Here is a 27,777-nt window from a genome sequence, read left to right as displayed (position 1 = left end):
CATTAGAGATTTGATTATCTGAGTAATAAAGACCCCTCCAACAACCTATTAAAATCTATGTATTCCTAAGACAGATCTAATTTCCAGCTTTATGAGAAAAGACAATTCACTCATGTATAAAGAATCACAAAAAGAACAAAGGATCATTTGACCTAAGCAGTATTTTTATAAAGGGCCTCAAACTTTAGACTTCTGATGTCATTTTCAAGTACAAGTCAATTTGTATTTTTGTTTGTGCGTATTGAAAAACATGATTTCAATGTCAATATTTTAAATATATCACAGCTTGGTAATCTCATTTGGGAACATTTCTTCATTGCTTATATATTAGGAATACTTTTTAAAAAATGGAAATAGTCTGTGTCTCTTGTAAGTACCAGTAAAGCCTGCACGTGCTGATTTAGCCATGTATAAAGGCAAGCCTATGAGGGCTGGAACTGTTCAGGAGATAGGAAGACCAAAAAGGCATATTATTTTGCCCAGAGTAAACTGTTTTCAAATACTTACTCTTTCTGTAAGCCAGTGTGAGAAACACAGAATCATTTTCACTAAAAATTCATTCTAACATTCTAGAAAATTAAATATTATCACCATTTCTTGGGAACACCTCAAAGACTGGTCCCTCTTACCTGATAGGAATTGTCAGCAGGAAAGAAGGCTGAGACAGTAACCTACACAGGGTCCTGCTAACTCCACAGTGAGTCACTTCTGGCTCACGAGTAAGGCTGTACAACAGAAAATAACACAAAAAAAGTAAGGTGAAACAAACAGTAAGAGTCTATCCCTATAACACAGGCTTTCCAGAAAGTACTTGTCAGAGTACATGGACTGTCTGTCTAAAGAGCGTAAGACCAAATTATTAGAAAAATAAATAGTCATATATTCAGATGTACAATACTGGAGAAAGTCAGTGAGCATATCAGTGATATACTGTTATGTAACAAATTACTCCAACATTTATTTTAAAAAATACAAATAGAAGGAAAAACAAACCTAGAAATGTTTGCTTTTCTCTCCAATAACACATTTGTGATGCAGCATGTTTCATCTATAAGCATAACTATCAAATGATTTCACCTTTCTATAGTAAATTGATACCTTACCATCAAAAGTCTGGCAGGTTTTGAATAACTACACGTCTATGGAGATGATGTAATACCTAGTTCTCTATTTCTTTATCTTTTTGATGTTAGTCTCTGGTGACCATTACTTCTGAACACTCTTCTGAGGAGATTTGTGATGAAATATGAATATTCCTCTTGAACGCTGGACCTGTGTCGGATTGTTGAATAAAGCAGTTGTCCTTCTGAAAACAAAAGCCAGACATATTATGGCCATTATAATGAGCTTATCAAAGTATATGAACAGCTATAGTTTGTTTCATTCAGTGGAATATAGCTATCTGATTTAATGTTATGAGAAATAAAGAGAGAGAAGAGACGGAGAGCAGGCAGGATGGAAGGAGGAAGGAGGAATACATATGCTACACACACACACACACATGCATGCACACATACATACAAAAATATTCATCTTAAAAAAAACTTATAAGAAGGCTTTTTAAAGTACTTTAAGCAGTTTTTAGGAAAGAAAATAAATTCATCTCTGGGACATTCCAGAAAATATAAGGCAATAAGTGTTGCAGGGACGGACATGTCTAATGCTTCTATCTAGTGAGGTAGAAACTAGTTTTCTGCTTGGTTGCTCAGCCCAAGAGCAATGACTTTGAGCAAGACAACAAAACAAACTGGGACACGAGGCACATTAAGGAAAAGCTTGAAGATGTCTGCTGCAATATTGAATGCCATTTTCACAATATTATTTGAAGAACCATTTGTCTGTACTCCTAAACTTTGGGAAATAGCTTGTGAGTGTGTGACTTTTAAATATCTTTTGCTACTTTGTCTTGAGTCTCCTGATAATAGGGTACTGTAATTGAGTTTCTCATCTCACTTTTTTCTTGTTATTAAAATATAACAATTAGAGAAAAATTAATTTTTTAAAGCTATTTCAATTACATTTACAAATGGAAAATTCTCTCCCATGGCAATAGAGAGTCAAGACTACTTATTGGTAAAAGTGTCTATAATTTGTCAGCAATTCAATGATATTCTCATAGCACTGATAATACTGCCTATTTATATTTTTGGTTTATAAAAAATAGTTATTACATCATTCCACAGTACTCTAGTTGAAGAAATTTGATGGCTTTATCTTGTGTGTGCCAGGCAGTGTGCCTATTGCAATTTCTAATGGATTTTAAATGTTTTATCAGTTTTAAAGTATTTTCTTAACGTGATAGAAACTATTACACTAAACATTTTGTGTGTTTTAACTCTATATGGGGGTGAGGGTGGGATGGTGTTAAACAATGTGTCTATTTTGGAAACATGCTATTAATGATGTGCATAAAATAGAATGCTGAATATTTTTACATGCAGCTGCTATTTTGCCTTAAGATTGGAAACTGTTGATATTGGTGTGGGGGAGACCCCTCGAAGGTGAATTAATGTTTACATTGACATTTTATAGTAGAAATCTGCTTCCATATGAGATAGGATGTGTAAAGGCATATTTTCCAGTCTGCAGCCTTATCTTTTCCTTGTTTTATCATTATCCTTCACCCTAACTTCCAAAAATTAAAGAAATATGCTAGCCTATGTCATATATTTTTAAGAGCTATCTTGATTGAAGGAGGAAAATCCTAGATATTCACCTACCTTCCTAATACCTAAACAACATAGTTCTTTATAAATGATATTTACATCCTAAGAAGAATGAATGGCCAGATACACATCAGAGTAAATAAAGTCAGAGAGCATGATACTACATATGACTATTCTTATCAGGACAGAGACTTACTGTCATCTACAAAGTAAATGAAAGATCTGGATGAAGGTCCAAATAGGGTGGGACAAACCCTAAGAACAATTTCTACTCAACTTAAAAAAAAAATTTCACTGAGCTATCAGTTAAATGTTTTTGTTTTTTGTAGTTACTGTTCTAATTCTTTTTTCTTAAATTAGTTTTAAGATGGCAAGGATTTCTTTTTTTCTTTTTCTTTTTTGTGGTTATAATAATTTTTTAAATTAAATCTTTATTGTTCAGATTATTACAGTTGTTCCTCTTTTTCCCCCCCATAGTTCCCCTTCACCCGGTTCCCACCCCACCCTCCGCCCTCACCTCCCCCCACCCCACTGTCCTCATCCATAGGTGCATAATTTTTGTCCAGCCTCTTCCCGCATTCCCACCCCTTTCCCCCCCAAGAATAGTCAGTCCACTCCCTTTCTATGCCCCTGATTCTATTAGTTTATTCTGTTCATCCGATTATTTATTCACTTGATTTTTAGATTCACGTGTTGATAGATGTGTATTTGTTGTTCATAATTTGTATCTTTACCTTATTTTTCTTCTTCCTCTTCTTAAAGGATACCTTTCAGCATTTCACATAATACTGGTTTGGTGGTGATGAACTCCTTTAGCTTTTCCTTATCTGTGAAGCTCTTTATCTGACCTTCAACTCTGAATGATAACTTTGCTGGATAAAGTAATCTTGGTTGAAGGTTCTTGTTATTCATCACTTTGAATATTTCTTGCCACTCCCTTCTGGCCTGCAAAGTTTCTGTTGAGAAATCAGCTGACAGTCGTATGGGTATTCCCTTGTAGGTAACTGAGTTTCTTTCTCTTGCTGCTTTTAAGATTCTCTCTTTGTCTTTTGCTCTTGGCATTTTAATTATGATGTGTCTTGGTGTGGTCCTCTTTGGATTCCTTTTGTTTGGGGTTCTCTGCGCTTCCTGGACTTGTACGTCTATTTCTTTCACCAGGTAGGGGAAGTTTTTGTCATTATTTCTTCAAATAGGTTTTCAATATCTTGCTCTCTCTCATCTTCCTGCACCCCTATAATTCTGATGTTGTTACGCTTGAAGTTGTCCCAGAGGCTCCTTACACTATCTTCATATTTTTGGATTCTTTTTTCATTTTGCTTTTCCAGTTGGGTGTTTTTTGTTTCTTTGTATTTCAAATCTTTGACTTGGTTCTTGTGATCCTCTAGTCTGCTGTTGGAACTCTGTATAATATCCTTTATCTCAGTCAGTGTATGCTTAATTTCTAGTTAGTCCTTTTTCATAACCTCGAGGGTCTCACTAGATTTCTTGAGGGTCTCACTACATTTATTGGCAGTCTCACCAGTCTTTTTGAGGGTCTTACTAAATTTATCAGCGGTTTCTAGAAAGTTCTTGAAAAACTTTAAAAGTGTGGTTTAAAGCTCTATATCCAGTCATTTTCTTTCCTCCATTTCTGTCATTTGTGACCTGTTTCTTTGTCTCCGCATTTTTTATGCTTCCCTGTGTTGGTAGAGTGGCTTTGTGTGCTAGGTGTCCTATGGGGCCCATTGGCACAGTCTCCCCAATTACCTGAGGTGGACACTCTTGGTGCATCCCTTTGTGGGCTTTGTGCACAGTCTTGTTGTAGTCATGCCTTGATTGTTGTAGGTATCACTGGGAGGAATTGACCTCCAGGCCAATTGGCTGTGAGAGTCAGCTGTGTCTACGATGGGAGAACTTCTGTGCTGAAGACACCCTTCCGGGGCAAGACTTGCTTCAGTGGGGCTTTGGTGCTCACTGAGTCTGCCCCCTGAGTGTGTCCCTTATGGATCTGAAGAGTTGTAATTGGATGGTCCCACTCTGACCACTGGGTACACAGGCTCTTGGATCTAAGGAGGAGCTAATTTAGCTTCTGCCTGAGGCTACCCAGCAGGAGCTACGAGGAGATCTGCAGATTCCCCTTCCTTGTTTGGGGTTTGGAGGTGCCCAGATGAGGCCCAGCTGTGAAGCAATGCAAGCTGCTATGGGGCCTTGGGCCTTCTCTTGGAAGTTCTGGGTCTGTCTTGCCCAGCTGCAGTTTGTTAGGTAATTTTCAGATTGCAAAGGGCCAGGGCATTCATATGCAAAAGCCTCTGCCACAGCTTGGGTGGGGCGGGGTCTCAGAGAATCAACAGGGCAGGGCGGAGCAAGCAGCTATGGCTGATCCTCAGCCCTGCCCAAAGAGGCCCGGGGTCTCAGTGTCCCAGTAATCACTGCAAGCACCTCTGAGGGAAAGCCGACCTCGAGTTCCACCCGCTGCCAGCTAGTCCAGTTTCTCCCCATATGAGTCTGGGTCCCCAGAGACTCACCCAGAACTGGAGTTCAGAGCAGTAGCAGGCTTGTGACCCCCTCCTGATTCAAAAAGACAGCCGTGTCCTCAGTTGCCAGCCCTTTCCATGCGCTCCTCCTCTGAGACTCAGTGTGCTTTTCTCTTTCCTTCTAGTTGTAGAATTTCCACTCAGCCAGCCTTCTTGTGGTTCTGGATGATGTCCGTTTTGTCTTTTAGTTGTATTTTTGAATTTGTTGTTGGAGGCAGCAATTTCCAGTGTTTACCTATGCCACCATCTTGGTTTCCTCCTCGCCACTGTCTGCAAGGATTTCTTGATTTCAAAATTGAGCTCAGTTATTCAACTGAACTCCCTTAGTGATTCTAGTATTTAATTTCTCAAACTAAATAACCATCCTGTCTTCTTAAGGTTGTACTCTCTTTTTAATTCCACCATTGATTCTTCTTTGAGATTAAATTAACTGACAACCTTTAACAAAGAGCTATCATTTACACAGTTTTTCAACTAGACTAGCAATTTCTTACCATCTGATTTTTCCTTAGTTATTGCATCTGTGGAATATTCCCTAAGATATTTATGAGGCTAGACTATAAAGATTAATTTTCCATACTGAAAGGACTAATTTTCATAGCTATAGGCATCGGTGTTTTTCTTTCTGTTCTCTAATAAAACTATAATTTTATGAACCTGGTTGAATATCTTTTGAGTCTTGTTCATGTTAATCCAGTAGATAAGAATTACGTTACTTAATAAGGGGATTAATTATAGGATCATAAAACAAATTTATAACAAGACAGAAATATCTAATACATTCCTATCTTTATTCATTTGCTCAGCTTGTAACTATAGACTAATCTCTTTTTCTTTCACCCTTTGCCCCAAGAGTTTTCTTTTTCAAGAAATTCAAGTCCCAGTTCCTCTAAGAAGCCTGCCTTTTCTATTCAGAGGAAGGCCCTCAGATATGCAAATGCTAACATTTTCTTTATCTATAGATATAATTAAATAATAGATTAAGGGACTCTTTATGAGGATTTCATCTTATCTACACAACTACCTAAGTGACTGTTTGGTCTCACACCTTCCCCCACCCCACACCCCTCTAGAGATTATTTATGGTACTTAGTGACATTTGATTTACCTGAGTGGAGGAGGATGTGCTCATGACATCTAGTCTGCAGAGGGAGTTACACCTAAACATCCTACAGTGCACAAAACAGCCACCACCACACCTAACGTAGAATTATTTGGTCAAAAATTTCATTACTGACAAGGCTAAGAAACATTAATTGCTTACTTCCATTGATTCTGGACCATGAATAGCCATGGTATAATTACGGATCCCTGACAAATTATAAGACCACTTTTCATTCGTATCGCCAAAGCTATGTTATTGATTATGTCGTGGGACAATGTAAAGCTTTACTGAAGCTCTATAGATTGCATCTCTTGTTTCTGTGTCATCTACATGCTGCATTATCATTGAAGGAACTTAAATTGGGCTGTCACAATTTTCTCTCTGACTAAGCAACACTGATTGCTATCCACTACACTACGGTACAAGTCATTGCCAATGATTACACATTTACATTTTCATGGTTTGCCCTGGCATTTCACATGATATTGGGGTTAATTTGACCAGTATGTAATAGGCAGGATTGCCTTTTCTATCTTTAAAAAAAGAAAATGGATGAGTGGAACTTTTAAGATAGATACAGCTATTCAAGGTATTCCTTATAATTTTTTTCTCAATTTACATCGGATACTCTCTGAATGTGTTTCTATCTCTCAGGTATTAATTCATCACTAGGATGAAGTAAAACCAGATAATCATTGGTATCTCTGTGAAAATTATATTTTATACTGCTCCCTCCACATAGAAAATATTCTCCTGTTTAAGTCCCATCCATTCTTCAAGAACCAGGCTAGTTGTTATGTCTTAATCCATCTTTCCTTCCCTAAACTAAAATTAACCCTTCTTATTCTAGATCTCAATACACTCTGTTTATAAAATCTCAGATTCACCTTCTGGCTTGTTATATTGATGATCCTTTAATAGATTATACAATATTTATCTCCATCAAAGTAACTTATTTATTAATAAACTAGGGGCCCGGTGCACGAAATTCGTGCACTGGGTGTGTGTGGGGGGGGGGGGGGGGAGTGTCCCTCAGCCCAGCCTGCCCCCTCTCACATACTGGGAGCCCTCAGGCATTGACCCCCATCACCCTCCAATCGCAGGATTGGCCCCTTGCCCAGGCCTGACGCCTCTGGCCTAGGCGTCCGGCCCGGGCAGCAGGGACCCGCAGCGGGGGCGGGGGGAGGGGGGGGCGCCGCGATCGCGCGGGCTCCACCCCTGCCCCTGCAGGATGCCTCTGGCTGAGGCGTCCGGCCCGGGCAGTGGGGACCCACAGCTGCAGCGGCCCTGCGATCGTGGGCTTCACTTTAGGCCCAGGCAAGGGGCCCCTAGCTCCTGGGACTGCCAGCTTCGACTGTGCCCAGCTCCCATCGCTGGCTCCACCCCTACTTCCTGCTATCACTGGCCAGGGCGGCAAAGGCGCCTGATTCTCTGATCATGGCTGGGGGGCAGGGCAAAGGCGGCCCCAGGGCCGCCTTTGCCCTGCCCCCCAGCTCTTAGCTCCCCCCTGGGTTTCTGATCACTGTCAGTGGCAGGGGGCTTCTTCCTGCTTTCCCTTTCGCCTCCCTGCATTGTGCCTACATATGCAAATTAACCGCCATCTTGTTGACAGTTAACTGCCAATCTTAGTTGGCAGTTAATTTGCATATAGCCCTGATTAGCCAATGAAAAGGGTATCGTCGTACGCCAATTACCATTTTTCTCTTTTATTAGTGTTGATCTGTGTGGATTTGTACTATTTGTAAGTGAATCCACAGCTCCATTATCTAAAAGTAAAAGGCTTTCATAAAAATATTTTCTGCTTAACTGAAAGAACAATCTTAAAAATCCAAGATATTTAATCATTATGAATATAGATTTTCAACAGCAGGTATAGTTTTCTATATTTATAAAATGAAAAATACATTACTAAGTCTTTATGTCTCTGATATTAACAAAAGCTGTATTTAGCAAAAGAATGAAGTATTTTCTTCATACAACATTATAAAAAAAATTGTAACTTTGTGAGTTCTTTGAAAACAGGTTTTAAGTCCATTTAATCACATGCCTTTTTACTCTATGCCATTAGTATCTAGAACAAGGGATTTTAGAATTATACTTAACAACAACTGGAATAAATTAGTAAGTTGAATTTTGCCATATTTATTATATATAGCAATTGATAAATAATTTTGATCCAGCATTTATTTTTATCTTACTCACTTCTAGGAGAGGGAGGGAATGGATATCCTTTAATCATCCTTAGATTGAGTTTAGATTATTTTGCCAATGAGTTCTTAGAATAGTATTACCTTAGCTACTTTTATTAATATCCCTGACACCTCAGAACAAGGACAAATTATTTTCCTTTGCATATAAGATGCATGGTTTAAATTGATTACCCTGAGAAAAATGTTGTTTAAAATAATTTTTACTTTGAGCATGTTTTCATATGTCTCTTGGTCTTCCTATACCAATTTTAGAAAAGTATTTAGGTCTATTGCCCATTTTTTGATTGGGTTGTTTATCTTCCTTTTGTTAAGTTGTATAAGTTCCCTGTAAATGTTGGAAATTAAAACCCTTATCGGTGATAACATTGGCAAATATGATCTCCCATACAGTGGGCTTTCCTGTTGTTTTGTTGATGGTTTCTTTTGCAGAGCAGAAGCTTTTTATTTTGATGTAGTCATTGATCATCCGAGAAATGCAAATCAAAATGACAATGCAGTACCATCTCACACCTGGAAGAATCTCTGTCATCAACAAATCAACAAATGGCAAGTGCTAGCGAGGATGCAGAGAAAAAGGAACCCTTGTGCACTGCTGGTGGGAATGCAGACTGGTGCAGCCACTGTGGAGAATAGTATGGAGTTTTCTCAAAAAACTAAAAATGGAACTCCTATTTGACCCAGTGATCCCACTTCTAGGAATATATCCCAAGAAACTGTAATACTAATCAGAAAGGATATATGTACCCCTATGTTCATAGCAGCACAGTTTACCATAGCTAAGATTCGGAAACAGTCTAAGTGCCCATCAGCAGATGAGTGGATTAAAAAACAGTGGTACATCTACACAATGGAATACTACGCTGCAGTAAAAAAGAAGGAATTTTTGCCATTTGCAACAGCATGGATGGAACTGGAGAGTATTATGCTAAGTGAAATAAGCTGGTCAGAGAAAGATAAACATCACATAAAATAATTTTGTACAGCAAAACTTACCTTGGAGTAAGTTTCTTGTTATCACAATTACTTCCTAAATACTAAAATTGAAATGAATATTCTTCCAGGCCCCCTTCAAGCTCCATCCATTCTATGGTTAAGACTTTCCATGGGTCTGCTATTTGCACAACTATTTGAAAATAATTTAAATTTGTATATTCAGTTATTTATATTTAGTGTGATATTTTTTTGTTTGTTTTCAGATTAAGGGCTCCAGAGCTATCTAAAAACATGTTTTACCAAGCTGGTCATCAAGGAAAATCTTATTAAACACTAAGATTTTTCTAGATTTTTGTTGTCATCTCTAATCATGGTGTTCAACTATATCACCTTTAATCATGACAAATTTTCTTTTATACATCTTTTCTAAGCAATTATATTGCTCTATTTTTATTTTTTGTTTTGGAGTTCTGTACTCTTATGTTATATTGATTGGATTAGAATTAAATATTCAGCATAGAAATTTTTTTTTCTTTTTTATTGTTGAAAGTATTACATATGTCTCTTTTTCCTCCGATTGACCACTCCCTGGCTACTCCCACCCCCAGGACAAGTCCTCAATGTCCCAGTGTCCCTGCCCATTGGTTATGCTAATATGCATACATACAAGTCCTTTGGTTGAGCTCTCCCTTCCCCTCTCCTCCCCCCACCTCTTCTGCCTTCCCTCTGAGGTTGGATGGTCTGTTCGGTGTTTCTTTGTCTCTGGATCTATTTTTGTTCATCAGTTTATGTTGTCGGTTATATTCCACAAATGAGTGAGATCATGTGATATTGATCTTTCTCTGACTGGCTTAGTTCATTTAGCATAATGCTATCCAGATCCATCCAGGCTGTTGCAAATGGTAAAAGTTCCTTCTTTTTATAGCAGCAAAGTATTCCATTGTGTAGATGTACCAACATTTTCAATCCACTCATTTGATGATGGGCACTTAGGTTGTTTCCAAATCTTAGCTATTGTAAATTGTGCTGCTATGAACATAGGGGCGCATATATACTTTCTGATTGGTGTTTCTGATTTCTTGGGATATATTCCTATAAGTGGGATTATTGGGTCAAATGGGAGTTCCATTTTTAATTTTTTTGAGAAAACTCAATACTGTCTTACACAGTGGCTGCACCAGTTTGCATTCCCACCAGCAGTGCACGGGGGTTCCTTTTTCTCCGCATCCTCGCCAACACTTGTTAATTGTCGATTTATTGATGATAGCCATTCTGACAGGTGTGAGATGGTACCGAATTGTCATTTTTTGATTTTCATCTCTCGGATGATTAGTGACTTTGAGCATGTTTTCATATGTCTCTTGGCCTTCTGTATGTCCTCTTTCCAAAAGTGTCTATTTAGGTCCTTTGCCTATTTTTTGATTGGATTGTTTATCTTCCTTTTGTTAAGCTGTATGAGTTCCCTGTAAATTTTGGAGCTTAAACCCTTTTCAGAGAAAGCATTGGCAAATATGTTCTCCCATGCAGTGGGCTTTCTTGTTGTTTTGTTGATGTTTCTTTTGCTGTGCAGAAAGAAATTTTTTTTTTGTGGTCTTTAAAATCAGTCCTTAAATTATAAGTTGCTCAGACATCACTTTAGATTCTTTATTATATTGTTTCCCCTCTTAGACAGTAAGTAATGTAGACTTTTACTTTTTTTTAACTCATTTACTCCTTAAAACAATAATGTAAGGATAAATATTAAACTTCTTTTACATGTAAGAAAACGGAGACCCAGGGAGTTTAAGCAACTTGCTAAAGGTTTCACAGCTTATGAAAGGCAGAGCCAGGATTAAAACAAGCTCTTAGTCACTATGTTATATTACCTCTCACTTATAAGAAATATGGTGGAGATTTGGAGCCATCTCCATATTTGTGACTATTTCTATAGTCAGAGTAAAAGCTATTAATGTTGGCAAGTGGAGAACAGCAAAGCTAGTTTGATTTGTGGAGGCTAACTAGGCCAATTCAGTGAGTATGTAACTTCTACCAACCAGTTTTATCTCTTGCTTCCATGCCTCACATCCATGGTACACAAAATATTAATTAACACAAGTCATCAATGATTAAATATTTGCAACTCTGGAGGATAATTAGAAATCCCCAGTACCTGGAATGCTTCTTTAATCTAGAATTTCACTAACAAAAGAAAAAGAATTTGACTAAGCCTACTGTCTCGTAAAGTTAAATTAGGAAATAATTCATACATGTATGAGCAATAAGTAGTAAGAACTAGTATCATTTTCTAGTTCACTTTATTAACCATTACTCTTAATTCAATAAATGATCTTCTTTTGTGGTTCCTCGTGGTTCTATTTTTTCCTGTGGTTTCATGTATACTCTCATTCTATTCAGTGAATTCTGAGAAATTCACTTCATGACTCAGGACCTTTAAAATTAATCACAGCAAGTTCTTATTTCACTCTTTTATTTTCTCAATCTTTCACTTAACAAATATGTGCACCCATTTAATGGATACCTTCAATTTTTAAAAATTAATTTTTAAAATGTATATATCTACCCTAGAAATTATTTTTTATTCTATTTATTTGCTCCATTCCATAGTTACTATCTTTGTTTTATATGCTTTCTCTCTGCATTTAGGTTCATCATTTACTGTTGCATTAATTGATGGGTGTTTATAATCCTCCTTTGGAGGAAAGAGGGGAGGAGGTACTGGAAGAGATTAAAGAATTTATATTCATATATGCATAACCATGGACACAGATAATAGTGCTGTGAAGGCCTGCAGGGGGTAGGTGTGGAGGGGGTAAGTGAGGGAAATAAAGGGGTCATTTGTAATACTTTCAACAATAAAGATAAATTTAAAAAAAGAAAAGAATAATAAAATAGAAAGAAAATAAAAGACCCAAATAGTCACAAAAATATTGAAAGATTAAATGGGAAATTAGTTGATATTACTCTTTCTTGGAGAAAAAAAAAGATTAAAGAACTTGAGGGTTTAATTTCAAAACATTTCATGATTAGAATAAAAATAACGGCTATTCTAGGGAGTAAAAATAGGAATGGAAAGATTGAGGCAAACAACTGAACTTAGTGGCAAATAGGCATTATCTCTAACAAATATAACTTAACCTTTAGATAATTAATACAAATATTTTAGAAATACATTCAGTAAATAATCTTATATTAAATAGGATGGAAAATCAGTTTTTAGAGTTCTCCTAGGGTTCTAACTAAAATATAAGTCTGTCTAGCAATGAGTTCTGTGCTTGATTTCAAAATTAACTTCTAAAGTTGCAGAAGTTACAGTAATAAAAAGCCAATCTACCAAGAAAGAAAAATGATTTTTCAGTTAATTGCACTGTGGCTAATACTTAAAATTATATAAAAAATCATATTATACTGTCATACCTAAAACATATGAAATCATATTTATTTAAATGTAAGGTGTGAGGGTTTTTTATCTTTAATTTTTCCTTGATAATAAAGTACTGTATTTTGTTTCTTTAATTATAGACAAAAAGTTCTCAAACCATAACACCCTCTGGCACCCAGAAAAAAGTTAAGAGAACTCTGCCTAACCCACCTCCTGAGGAGACCTCAACAGGGACTCAGTCGACATACAGCACAATGGGCACAGTTTCCAGGAGAAGGATCTGCAGAACTAACACAATGGCACGCGCCAAGATTCTCCAGGATATAGACCGAGAACTTGATCTTGTAGAGAGAGAGTCTGCAAAACTTAGAAAGAAACAAGCAGAACTTGATGAGGAAGAGAAGGAGATTGATGCCAAGTTACGGTACCTGGAAATGGGAATTAACAGGAGGAAAGAGGCATTGTTAAAGGAGAGAGAAAAGAGAGAGCGAGCCTACCTCCAGGGGGTAGCTGAGGAACGGGATTACATGTCTGACAGTGAGGTGAGCAGCACCAGACCATCCCGAATAGAAAGTCAGCATGGCATAGAGCGACCAAGAACTGCTCCCCAAACTGAATTCAGCCAGTTTATACCCCCACAAACCCAAACGGAATCTCAGCTAGTTCCTCCTACGAGTCCTTATACACAGTACCAATACTCGTCTCCTGCTCTTCCTACCCAAGCACCTACCCCATACACCCAACAATCCCATTTTCAGCAACAGACTTTGTACCACCAGCAAGTTTCACCTTATCAGACTCAGCCAACATTCCAAGCTGTGGCAACGATGTCCTTCACACCTCAAGCTCAACCTACACCAACCCCACAACCTTCTTATCAGTTACCATCACAGATGATGGTGATACAACAAAAGCCACGACAAACTACATTATATTTGGAGCCCAAGATTACTTCAAACTATGAGGTGATTCGAAACCAACCCCTGATGATAGCACCTGTTTCTACTGATAATACATATGCTGTTTCCCATCTTGGTAGTAAGTACAATACCTTAGACCTGAGAATGGGTTTGGAGGAGAGAAGTAGCATGGCAAGCAGCCCAATATCAAGCATTTCTGCAGATTCTTTTTATGCAGATATTGACCATCATACTTCACGAAATTTTGTCCTAATTGATGACATTGGAGAGATTTCCAAAGGAACAGCAGCATTGACCACTGCATTTAATCTTCATGAAAAGGATCTGTCAAAAACAGACCGCCTCCTTCGAACCACTGAAACACGGAGGTCTCAAGAAGTGACAGATTTCCTAGCACCTTTGCAGACTTCCTCAAGGCTGCATAGTTACGTGAAAGCAGAGGAAGATCCAATGGAGGATCCTTATGAGTTAAAGCTTCTGAAACAGCAGATTAAACAAGAATTCCGTAGAGGGGCGGAGAACTTAGATCACCTTGCTGGTCTTTCCCATTATTACCATGGTGATACTACCTATAGACATTTTCCAAAATCTGAAAAATACAGCATTAGTAGACTCACACTTGAAAAACAAGCAGCAAAGCAACTACCAGCAGCCATACTCTATCAAAAGCAGTCAAAGCATAAGAAATCACTAATCGACCCTAAAATGTCAAAATTTTCACCTATTCAAGAAAGTAGAGACCTTGAACCTGATTATTCAAGCTATATGACTTCTGGCACTTCTTCTATTGGTGGAATTTCTTCCAGAGCAAGGCTGCTTCAAGATGAAATCACTTATGGCCTCAGAAAAAATATTACAGACCAACAAAAATTTGTGGGCTCATCTCTTGGCACAGGACTAGGCACATTAGGAAATACCATACGGTCAGCTCTGCAGGATGAAGCAGATAAGCCATACAGTAGTGGCAGCAGGTCCAGACCTTCTTCCAGGCCTTCATCTGTCTATGGGCTTGATTTATCAATAAAAAGAGATTCTTCCAGTTCTTCTCTAAGACTGAAAGCTCAAGAGGCTGAAGCTCTAGATGTTTCCTTCAGTCACGCATCACCCTCTGGCAGAACTAAGCCTACCAGTTTGCCAATTAGCCAGAGTCGAGGAAGAATACCAATTGTGGCCCAGAATTCTGAAGAAGAAAGTCCACTCAGTCCTGTTGGACAGCCAATGGGAATGGCCAGGGCTGCAGCTGGACCCCTGCCACCAATATCTGCAGACACCAGAGATCAGTTTGGATCAAGTCACTCATTGCCTGAAGTTCAACAACACATGAGAGAAGAATCACGGACTCGAGGCTATGACCGTGACATAGCGTTCATCATGGATGACTTCCAACATGCCATGTCTGACAGTGAAGGTAAATTGGGCCTCAGAATTCCTTGTTACTCTCAAAACTCAAACTCTCATTTTCCTGCATGTTTAATCTTCCTTCTCTAAGGATGTATTGTACTTTCCTTGGTTTGTCTTTTGCATGTTTACTTCAATTTTATTTTTTGTAAATGGAAATTGTATCTTGTGTATAGATTTTATAGCATGCTTTTCTTTATTTCTTTTTAGATTATTCTTTTATTGGTGTTTCTTAATTGCTTGATTTGTTTGATGTCCTCTTTCCCAAAATCATTATCAATAATTGTGTCAATAAAATGGTCATTCTTTAAATTCATAATTGGCTAAAATCGTTGGAAACTTTTTGTCTGTTGTTTTCTTTTTAAAATTGTCAGTTTCTTTCAGTTTATGAAATTATTAAGGTTTCGAGCCATTAACTACTATTCTGCTAGACTTTGTAATAGAAAATTACTTATGTCATTTTTGTGAGACTAGTATTTATGAATTCAGATAATGTTCTCATCTCATATTAGTATAATGCAGAATTTTATAATTCTTCTTAAACAAAAGGTTTGTATTTTATCTCTCATTATGAATACCATAATTGCCAAGTCTGTACCTTTGCATTATATACTAGAAAACAACACAAAATATGACATTGAAAATAAATAATCTTATCAAGTATATATAAAGTATTTTTTATATTTACAATTCAAATTTTGTACAATGCTTTTATGAATTTACCTAGTTGAAGCTGAAGCCCTCCAGGTCTACCTGTTTAGTCTTTTCCTTGACTTTGCTTTTTGCATCATCTCTTTTTTTTTGCCTTAATTCGTTTAACTGGTTTTTCATATTAAATAAGTGATTTAGGGCAAATACATACCTAACTAAAAACTAGCCTATGGTGTTTTTGTTGTTGTTGTTTAATCATATAGAACCATAAATACTTTAGAAAGTTACCTAGTCCAAATCTAATTTTGAAGATGAGGGAGGAGAGGTACAGTGATGTAAAGAGGCTTGCTCATACCAAAAGGACTTGTGACTCTGGATCATGAGTCCTCTGTGGTTTATTTGAATATAGGCATGGTTTTGAGTCATGGAAATAAAATATTTTTGATCAAATAAAAGTGTATTACTTCATGCCTTTGGAAACTGCAAAGCACTGAGCTAACATGAATATCTCCCCTTTTGAGTCCTACATTTTCTTTGAGAGCTCACAGGAAAATATATTTTCATGAAAAGGATTTTCTTCCTACTTCTGTATCTAGCCAGCAATATGATTTTAGAAATTCAAATCTAGATTTGAAAAGGACTAAAGTAATCACTGGATCTGGAGGACAAACTGCTTTTTCTAGTGAAATTCCAACAACTAATCACTTTCTTCTGTACTGGCTATTGTAATGACCAGTTTGAATGAATCTAAATAGAATTAAACTATTCATGTAATAATTGGCTGTGAATAATGTAGATCCCAAAATAGCTTACTTGTATTTTACATTTAAGAATACAAGAAAATATCAATCAGTCTAAAAAAGGGGAATGTTTATCTCTAGCAAATTATTTAAATTAACTTGAAAATGCTATTATAAAATTTAGTTTCTTAAGTGCAGAACTACCATGGCTAATAATATAATTGTAGTTATAAATAATTAGCATTTATATCTAACTTACTATAAATTATAAAGACAGAATTTAATATGGAAATAGATTTATTCAATCAGGTTTTTTTCTTGGTGGTTCTATAAATTTCTATGAAAAGTATGATAGACATCCTAATTTACACATAGAATTAGTATAAGAAATATCCATCGAAGTATATTATTAGAATTGTAAATAAATTGACAAAATTTGGAGTAAGCTGGGATTCTGCCTTATTTGTATAGACACAGCCAAGAAAACATGTTTTAAAGTATTGTATTTCAAATGCAGTTAGCAGAATTATATATTCAAGTGAAATCATGTATTGCATTATCCAATATATTCATTTATTAAAAACAGTATAGATTATTTTTTCTTTTCATAATAAATATAAAATAAATATATAAAAAAGTAAGGTAAATAGTGTTGATGTTGGGACAATCATAAAATTTTAATCTGATGATTAAGTAATGGATTTGTTTTCTATTTGCTTATCAAATTTTATTACACTAAATATTTTTTCATAAATGTAGTTAATTCATATCTAATTAAAACTATGAAAAACCATAAATATCCGGTAGATTATGAGAAATTATTGTGTAACTATTAATAAAGTCCAAGGGATAATTTAATATTTATTTTAAAACATGCATATTATTATTATGATATTTAACTTCTTTCTTTAGTTGATGGCTAATTTTTCTGTTTTATTCATTTCTAAATATTTATTGAATGTTATGACATTTGCAAGGCATTGTTTTTAGTGTTGAGGGAAGGAAATAAAAATCAAGATATGAGCCTTGCCCTCAAGCAGCTTAGAATCTAAGAGGGGAGATCAGAGAAGCACATATATAACCACAGATCAGGTACATATCAGTGTATTTCATCAAATCTAAGACTGACTGAACTGTGACACATTTCTCATCTTCTCCTGTTTTGTTTTGTTTTTGGAAGAAATCTTGTGATTAATTACTACCTTTGACCAGGATCACAGGAGGTAGAAGTAGGTAATGGTGTACATGCTGTGGGTTTGCCAGCCCTGCTAGCAAAGAAATAATAAAAATTGCCTTTAAAAAAATCATGGGAGAAGGTTTTGAAAGAGAAGGCAATCAGGTATGTAGATGTTAAACGAAAGCTAGAGTGTGATAGAATTCAACAGTGTGGCATTGTAGAAACTTAACTTTCCAGAAAGAATAGACTGATATCATCGCCAACCAATCTTTTAGGTTGAGCACTTGAAAAAGCTGCTCCATCTCCCATTTAGGAAGCAACAAATATTTCCAAAGACTGTTAATTACAGATCTTTTTACCAAGAATAAAACTTTATATGTATAAAGTTAAATTCTGTATATTAGGTAAAATAGAATTTTTGGTCACTAAATAATAGCTTCAAAAAACGTTACCAGTACTAAGAACTGAAGTAATAATTATGTACTTAAAAATGGTTGTATTTTCAGAAAAGTATTTTAAGATGTCAAGTTTTGTTACATTGTAAGTACAAAAGAAAGTCAAATTAACTCTTCAATCTAATTCCTAGATCTCACAGAAAATAATGGTTTTATTTTTAATAAAAAAATTCTAAATGACATATTTTTTTAATACTAGGCTACCAGATGATTATGGCACATATGTTCCTAGCAATAATATCTGAAATCCTTGTAGAAGTAATGTTTTCTTTTATATATGAATGTCATAAAAACAATGTTTTCAAAAAATACTCGCTTGATATTCAAAGCCAGCAGCCACATCTATATATGTACTTGTTTGATGTGATAGTGGGAAAGTGACAAAATCTTCTGTATTTGAGGAATACATTTTCCTTAGACTAAAGATGGGCCATGGGAGGAGGTGAAGAGGTGGGAACTAATGGTTGAATAAAATGACTTCTAAGGAATGTTCACTTCTTCCTTTATTTATTTCAATTGCTCTCTAATTTTTTTCCTTATTTAAAATCTACCTTTGTTTTGTTTTCTTTGGCTCTGAGAGGTTGCACAGGTGTGTAGATGATTTTTTTTCTAGGTTATTCCATGACACATATTTTTTTAAACATGGTATTGGGAATGGTTTTGCTCCATTTGGAGTCGTATTTGAAATGCATGAATGGTTAACAAGCCTGGTGCATGCTGTACTTCAGAACATCCATTGCCCTCTATCATTTGTATTAGTTGGGGTTACAATGTTTGATATTTCCTTGGTCCCCAAAGCCTACCATCTGCGTCGTGAAGAAACAGATTGGTTTGACAAACCCAGGGAGTCTCGTTTGGAAAATGGACATGGTCTGGATCGAAAACTGCCAGAAAGATTGGTCCACTCTAGACCACTCAGTCAACATCAAGAGCAAGTAAGTACTATATTGAGCACTCTCTTTGAGATTTATACCACCCCCCAAAAAATTCACCCTAGAATAGTCATAATTATACTAGAATGCATGAAATTTCCATCATTAAAGTTCACAATTTTGAAGTAGTACGTAATTTCCTTTTTCAGCCACAACTGACCTTGCAGCATAGCTGTGATTCTTCTATCAGGCAATTTAAGTGATTCATCCCTCCAACAGATCCCGTTTGTACATCATACCCAACACTCTGTACAAGGAGAATACCTAAAGCTCCTAAAGAATTTACAGGATAGGGGGTGAAATAGATTTGGGTACTTTCAATATTTTCCAATAGCAGTGTGTTCAGATGTTATGAGTAGCAAATAAGATGACCAAACCAAGTTAGCTGGGGACAGGGAAGGCTTCCTTGGGGAATGAAGGAAACATATTTTAGAGTGTATTGAATGGAAGTGTTTTGTATTCATTTTTGTATTTTATTATCAGAACTCACATAAAGTAGGTGTTATTAATTAATATCTATTTATAGATAAAGAAACTGAAATGTAGAGATAAATTTCACAATTAGCGAAATATGATTCCAAAAGGAAGTTATTCACTTTAGAATAAATGATGTAATATTTGGGTTAGATTTTGAAAGATACATAGGCGATCAACAGTTGAATAAATTGAGAAAGATTTCTCTAGTAAGCCAAGTGGCTTTCAATGATTGCCTAACAGATCAGATATTTGCAGGCTGTTACTCATAATCATTAAAACAATCACAAAAGAGGTACTTATTTTACATACATTAACTCCCAAATCATCCTGTCTGATTCATTTATGCAGAAGACAACTATGTTTTAAACAACAAAAAAGAACCATATGAAATTACTATAATTTATCTCAGTGTTTGTCACATTTAGGTATAAAAGAAAAGACTTTTGCATGAACAATAAGTACTGTCCAAAAGATAAATTTATATGCTTAGATGTGGTTTCCTCCTAAGCAATTTCTGTTTTCATAGACAGATTTCTAGCTGTTAAATAGAATTTTCTTTTATCAGAATTTTCATGGGTTTTGTTTTCCTATATGCTATTACATTTTCTAGAAATTTTGGGATACTTCTCTCTGTGTTGCAAATATTCTTTTTAATTTTTGATATCTTTAATAAGTTTTGGTTTAGGGGTATGTTACCTCTATGCACATATTAATAAACTTCCATTTCTTTGTACTTCATTTTAAAGTATCAGACTATTATAGATTTATATTTTTCTTAGCTTATCTTGAATTGTATTTATAGTTGTATTTCAATCTCATCAAATAGATCTGGATGGGGAGTAATAAAAATTAATAAAATCATTCTCAATATGTTTTCAAAATGTAAATTTACATGTTTTCATCTATAGTTACTAAATTAATAAATTTGTAAGCAAAAATTAATTTCATTAAATGTATTTTAAGAATCTCTTCATAATTATTATGCCTTACCTATCATCATTTGTTTCTTTGAAGTTTAGCATTTCCCACAAACCTAGATCAAGTCACTGAAAACACAAATCCTAATAAGATGAAATACATAAACTGGAAAGGTAAAAAAAATAGTGGCTTTCATATAGTTATTTCCTGACACTACTGTTTTCATATATACTCAGAATAGTCTTGTCCAACTTAATTATTCAACTAATATTTTTGGAGAATACATTTTAAGAAATCTGTGTCCACCTTAAAAATATTTTCTAAATTTTTTTTCTAATGTCTGTAGATAAAACATTAATATCCCTAATGACACTTTTACTCCTCATTTTGTTACTAGCATCTATATATTTATGAGTTTGATCCACTGAGCATGTAGTATATAAATAAAAGCCTAACCAGCCGGTGGCTATAACATGCACTGACCATGATGGGGCAGATACTTAACACAGGAGCTGCCCCCTGGTGGTCAGTGCTCTCCAGCCAACCTCCTGTGATTCCTCCCCCTGGCCACCCTGATCAGCAGGATCGGCCCCAATTGGGACTGGGTGAGACATTTCCAATCAGGTGGGAGGGACCCCACCTGTGCACGAATTTGTGCACTGGGCCTCTAGTGTTTAAATAGTATAATTGGAAACCAATATAACCCCAAAATTTAAGAATCACTTAATGAATTTTTTGTGTTTTTTAATAAAGTAGAAAATGTAAGGATCCCTGTTTGGACTATAGCTAGGTAAGCATAGTAGATTAATGTGTAATTTTTTTGCTAAGTTATATTTTATATTTTTATAATTTTTATATGTTCATTTTGATATCTAACATGCAAAAAGAAAACTATAAATGTATTTATCAAAATTGCAAATATATAGAATTATAAACTAGTTATAAAATGAACAACCATATAACCACCACACAGGTCAAGAAAGCGAACATTGCCTGCCTTTGGAAATCCCAATGTGCCCCTTCCAGATTGTAATATTCAACACCCCCCCCCCAAAAAAAAATCAACACACACAACTATGTTGACTTATGTAACAATAATTTCTTTGTTTTTCTTTATAGTTTTTTTCTAAATAGAAGCTACCTAAAAGACAACATATCTTATTATTACAGTTATATAAAGTTCAGAATTTATGCCTTTTTGCATTGATATTTATTGTCAAATACCATTTTACCCCTTAACTGATTATAACTATATTTTGGCCTAGAGAAAATAGCAGAATGTCATTCTCATTTTATTCACTTCTTTGCATCTCTAGTTATAAAAAGGTAATATTGAGCTCTGTGTACCAATAAACCCAGATGCTTTTTAAAAAATATATATATTTTATTGATTTTTTACAGAGAGGAAGGGAGAGAGATAGAGAGTCAGAAACATCGATCAGCTGCCTCCTGCACATCTCCTACTGGGGATGTGCCTGCAACCCAGGTACATGCCCTTGACCGGAATCGAACCTGGGACCTTCCAGTCTGCAGGCCGACACTCTATTCACTGAGCCAAACCGGTTTCAGCAATCCAGATGCTTTTATTTGAAAACATGCATAACAAAAATTTATGCTCATAAAATGCTCTGGAGGCAAGAATAATAAAATCAAGTTGACTAATACAAATACTAATTTATCTTTTTAAAATATTCTATGTGCAACATACATTGGAGACATACACATTTTTATTAGACTCAAAATCATTAACTACAGGAGTAAACCAAATCTGCAGATTCATATCATTTTCTTTTAAATGTACATATACATATAGATGTATACGTGTAAATATAAACATACACATACATATTCATTTGGAAATGCAACTGCTTTGTGAATTGAGCAGATTACTTGACCTCCTTTTTAAAAAACTTTTCCTCAGTTACTTCATCTATAAATAGGACTAATACCCTTCACAGGATAGTTATAAAGGTCAACACTTCTTTTTATTTGTTTGTCTGTTTGCTTATTTTTTATGGGTAATGGGTCAACACTTCTTGACCAGGACAAAATGCCTCCACTCTGCACTAATGCCCACACCTACAGTTCTCATGTAAATTGCTATATTGACATATATTAAGCTCCTCTGAGCAAGTCACTCTTTCTCTTTATTCTGGGTTTCTGAATGCCTTTCTTCCTCCACCTGAATGCTCTTCCACCTCTCTTTGCTTGGCTAACTGGACACATCACTGAGGTCCCCATGAACATGACCCATCTTACAAGAAGCCTTCCCTGATACTACCACTCACACCTCCCACTAATACAGGGCAAGTGTTCTTCCAATAGTACTGCAAACGTCATGTCACAGCTGTGAGCTCCTAGACAGCAGGGATTCCCTGTTCCATCCACCTCCGCACATATACAGGGTTTAGCACAGTGCTTGGGACACCAAAAGAGCACTCTCTATACTGAACCAAGCATGCCTCGCTTTGAGGTGAAGGAAAGTATGAAACTCTGCATTAACAAAAGATATGTTAACACAAGTGTTATTTCATAAGTACGAAGGCTCATTTCATGAAAATGATTCCTTTTGAAATATGTGTAAGTAGGATAGAGGAAGAATCCTTTTTTCTGCGAGGCAATAGGTCATAGTTCTCTCAATGCAGAGTCATCAAAAGACACTGCTATCAGACACTGGCCTCTTGGGGAGACAAAGGTGCCACTACTTGACATCAGTCCTGCCCCTCTGGCCTTGCTCCTGCTCTTTCTTATTTGGCAGAAGCAACACCCTCCCTGAAACTCCAACTGCTGGAGAACTCACTCAACATTCACCTGCAGTAGTTAGGAAAAAGCAAAGATCTAGCTGGGCCATGCGTGGGAGACAGATTACCTCTGCTTTCTGCAGACAGTCACAATGATCATATTTGTGGCAGGTTAATGTTTCTGATTTATTACGTGAATTCATGAAGGTGGTTGTAGACAATCTCTGAAACTACAGGAGATTCTATGAGATGTTCTGAAAGCAACATTTATGATAATGATGTTTAGCATCCCTTCTACCAGCATCATCTTAGGTACAAATTGAAAGGCCATTCTGGCTAGCTGGTAAAGCTCTGATGAAAAATTTGGGAAACCTTACTACTCTTCTAGTAAGGGCAATAGATGCACTAAGAGATTATATCCACTTGTTACTCTGGAGAAATGCAAAGAACAGCAACAGGCAAAATTGTGTTTTAGTTTCTTTTTAGTGTAGTGGGAAAATTACTTTTTAAAATATGATACATCAATTTAGAAGATATTTGAAATAAAGTAATATCCACCAATATGAATGAATTATCTACAGCACCAAAAAAGTTGCTATATTTAATAGCTATAGAATTTCCAATGCACATGGTTTAAATTTAGTAAAAAAAGATCTTTAAATGCAGATTAGGGGATGGAAGGAGGAGAGGAGAAGAGAAAGACAGGAAATAGGAGAAAATGATGTGATGGAAAGTTAGTGGGGCTGAGGAGAGAAAGTAAGAGAAAAGAGAGTGTGAGAGTCAAAGAGAAAACAGGAAGCGAGAGGATGAAAAAAGGAAAATGTACACTCAATTGTTGTGAATATACCTGAGGTTTTTAGTGGCTTGCAAAGTTAGTATTAGTATAAATGATCAAGATTGACTGATTCTATTGACCATATATTTTTATAATCTTGCAAACAATATTTTAGTTTGTAGGATTCATGTAATATCCCTGGACTTAACAGGATTCTGCTGCTGTTTGGGAAGTTTCTATATCCATCAGAGATTTGATTAAGCTTATTCTTTCCTGAGGAGAATTAAAACTAAAGGCTTTATTTAAACTTGTATTTTTTCAATTTGTATTTTACTTTTAATACCTAGACTTCTAACAGTTTTACAGCTGGATTGACAGATTAAAACCGCATGAGTATTCCAATGAATCTTTCTACGCCAAATGTACATCTCTTTGGTTCAGAATTCTGTTTAGCATTTCTGTTTAGTATTCCCACACACTTCTTTTTCTGAAGTATTACAGATGTCCCCTTTTTCCCCCTCCTTTGCCTCCTTCTACCCGGCCGCTGCCTCACCCAGGCCTTCATCTCACTATCTCACTGTTGTCTGTGTTCATAGGCAATGCATAGATGCATATATGTTCTCTGGTTAATTTCTTTTCCCCTCTTTCCCTTCCCTCTGAGATCTGTCAATCTGTTCCATGCATCCATGTCTCTGGACCTATTTTGTTTGTTAGTTTCTGAGGCCATAATGAACACTGAAAACAATAATATTATAGTGTAAGATGCTTCAATGGTGATCATTCCAGAAACTTGCATTATGTTTTTATTGACTGACTCAATATGCTTTTTAAAAATGTCTAGTTCTGAATATTGCACTTTAAGTGTCCTCACGTTGATTTTTCACCTTATCACGTGTATGTCTTAGATTATACAGATGAATGGGAAGACGGTGCACTACATCTTTCCTCATGCAAGGATAAAAATAACAAGGGACTCTAAGGATCACACAGTTTCAGGTAAAGAAAAGCAAACCATCTAGTCCTCTTCATTTTAATGTCAAATAGATAAATGTATTTGGTTTTCAGTTTTGGATAACTGAATAAATTTTAGAAAACACTTTTTTGTCAAAAATTTGTTTTGGAAAATTTCAAAAAAAATCATGCTATGCATATGAACATAAAAAACAATAATGGCATGCTTATTAATGTGACAAATTACTAAATGGTACATATTTAGATCATTATTTTCATTAGCTGCATTTTTAAAAATGTACATGACATTATAATACTCCATAATTCTTGCTCTATTGTGTAATATGGTCACTGATTTTGGGACTATAAAACATTTTTATACAGGAAGTAAAAAGCTATCTTGGAGTCTTCTAAGGAATAAATTTCCCTATACCTTGAACATTATCAATTATGCCAAGTTTTTATTTAACTGTGTTCTTCTGTAAACCAAAGCTCATGATGTAATTTTTGTAAATGATTTATTTTGAGATAATTTTGGACTCTGAGAAAATAGTACACTTAGTTCTTTTTCCCACCCTTTACCCAGCTTTCCTAAGATTCACATCTAACCACAATAAAATGATCGAAAGCAAGAGTTAACATTGGTATGATACCATTAAAACACCTACAGATCTTATCTAAATTTTGAGTTTCTCCACTCAACCACTAAGTTTTCCTTTTTCTGTTCCAGGATTGAGCTCAAATCTCACATGGCATTTAGTTACCACACCACTTTCATCTCCTCCAATCTGATAGTTTCTCAGTCTTCCATTGGCTTACTGACTTTGATGCTTTTGAAAGAAAATAGAATTTTTATATTACAAATTTTAAATTTTTAAATCTGAGTCAAAATATAAATTTTGTCAAATTTAATAATTTTTAAAATATAAGTACTAACTACTATATTCTCACTCAAATATATTTTTTCTGTTTCATTAACACTGTACATCAAGAGAAAATATTTGTAAAGATATATGTTCTTATATGTGTATATATTATGGATATATGTATAGGTGAAATATCAACATGGTTGATGTGCTGGAGGGTTGTTGTTTTTTGTAGGACTGAGATAACAAAGAACAAAAAGAGGTATTTTTTCAATGTACTTGCTATTGTTCCTGGCAGATTTTAGACCAGGAAGCATGTGTGTATAGAACAGGTTTTGCTTTGAGCAATTTTTCACTCTTTATTTTCATAGAGAATGAATCGATTAGGAGGCTAATGTTCTTTCCCTTTTAAGATTGGGTAATTTGTCTTCCACCAGAGACAGATAATTCAACCTTTATAGTTTTATTGTGTGCAGATTGTATTTTAACTACTAATGAAAATTCCAGGGGTGAATCTTAACTGTTTTTGTAGAAATAATTACTTGCTACAAACTATTTCAGTTCCCTCCAGCTCACAAGGCAAAACAGCATAATACTTTCCAGCAATGCCAAACCTCATTTTTTAAAACAGAAATATTCAAACCATTTTTTACTAAATCATTAGGACTCTATTACAATGTATCTATTTTTAGCTCTATTATTATTTGTATACTATATGAATCACTTCATCAACTGGTTATATTTTGCCACTCATTATTTTAATTTGTTTGCTTCTGCTACAATTAGGAAAATTGTTTTAAAATATAAGAATAACAGAAATAAGAGCTATTGATTTCTCATGAGTATTGTAGTCTGAAAACTAAATTCAATTTTATCAGTACATAGATTTTGCAGAATGAGAAATGAAGATTATTGTTTTGAATATTAAGTTTATTAATAGTATACTATGTCATCTCTCTGAATGTCCCATTTTCTTCTGATATTTCCCTAAAATAATTCAAATATTTTCCATTATATTACCCTGTATTGGTTACCTTGTATTGATTATCACAGGGTAAATATATTTTTCAGGTGTCCTTAGGTCTAGTGATCTCAACCAAGCACAAGGCAGCAAAATGGAGAATAGGTAATGAATTTTAGAATCAGAAAGACCCGAGTTGAGGTTCAGCTCTATCACTTATGTAAATTTTGTAATAACTTTGCTCCATAAGAACAGTAAGACCAGTTCTATGAATCTCACATAACTGCAACTGAACCTAGCGCAAAATCTTGTACTTACTACACTCCCAACAAATGTTATTTCCCCTTCTCTTAGAAATTACCAGGGAAAAATAAGAATAAAATGTAAAGCTTAAAAAATGAGTCTCTTTTACTTGGTACTCTATCTTATGGCTCTAGAAACACAGCTGTTTGAAACAAGCCAAAAATATTCCTCTGGCTTTAAAAAAGATATTGCTTAAATGGTTCCATAATGGACTGGCTACATCTGCAAGGCTAGAAAGGATGATTAGCAAGTGTAATACTGAAGAACATAAAAAGTGTTTAGCTTCAAAAAGTAGCAATGTCTTCTATGGAAATAGTGGCTCATGTGCTATTTCTCATTAGTTCACCATCTTAGTGGGCTTTCAGGAACAAGAGACAAATGTAACGGATCTCATTGGATCTGAGTCAATAGCAATACCAAATGTGGGTAGCTCTTTATATTATTATTTTTCCATGTTTAATAAGGTATAATGTACACATTGTAACTACACAAATCAATGACTTTTAGTGAACTTATGAAGTTGTGCTACCTTCACCATAATCTAAAACAAGGTTTAGAATGTTTCAATCATTACAAAGTTCCCTGAAGCCTGCTAACAGTATCAACGTCCAGCACTCCTCTCCCAAACACAGGTGAGATTTGCTTTCCGTCTCTGTAAGTGATTTAGAGAGATATGTCAGTATTCAGAATTGAGATAGAATGGTAG

General features: G+C 35.4%; 1 protein-coding gene across 7 annotated transcripts in view; it reads left to right on the top strand.

Moving 5' to 3' along the window:
• PCLO (piccolo presynaptic cytomatrix protein) overlaps positions 1–27,777 on the top strand; it is a 285,323-nt gene that overhangs the window by 148,788 nt on the left and 108,758 nt on the right. For 6 of the 7 annotated variants that reach the window (XR_009454731.1, XM_059712170.1, XM_059712171.1 and 3 more), the window contains exons 7-9: positions 12,947–15,134; positions 18,946–19,082; positions 24,896–24,986. Coding sequence is in view for 6 of the 7 variants with exons in the window: in XM_059712170.1 (XP_059568153.1) it covers positions 12,947–15,134; positions 18,946–19,082; positions 24,896–24,986 (2,416 nt within the window). In the remaining variant the exon portion in view is untranslated. Of the gene's footprint in view, positions 1–12,946; positions 15,135–18,945; positions 19,083–19,228; positions 20,107–24,895; positions 24,987–27,777 lie in introns of those variants that run through there. The other variant, XM_059712169.1, reaches the window with a different exon arrangement.

The sequence above is a fragment of the Myotis daubentonii genome, chromosome 10, assembly GCF_963259705.1.
Source record: "Myotis daubentonii chromosome 10, mMyoDau2.1, whole genome shotgun sequence".
NCBI classification, from domain to species: domain Eukaryota; kingdom Metazoa; phylum Chordata; class Mammalia; order Chiroptera; family Vespertilionidae; genus Myotis; species Myotis daubentonii.
The sequence above is the reverse complement of the archived record's forward strand: the minus strand, read 5'-3'. Positions and strand labels throughout refer to the sequence as shown.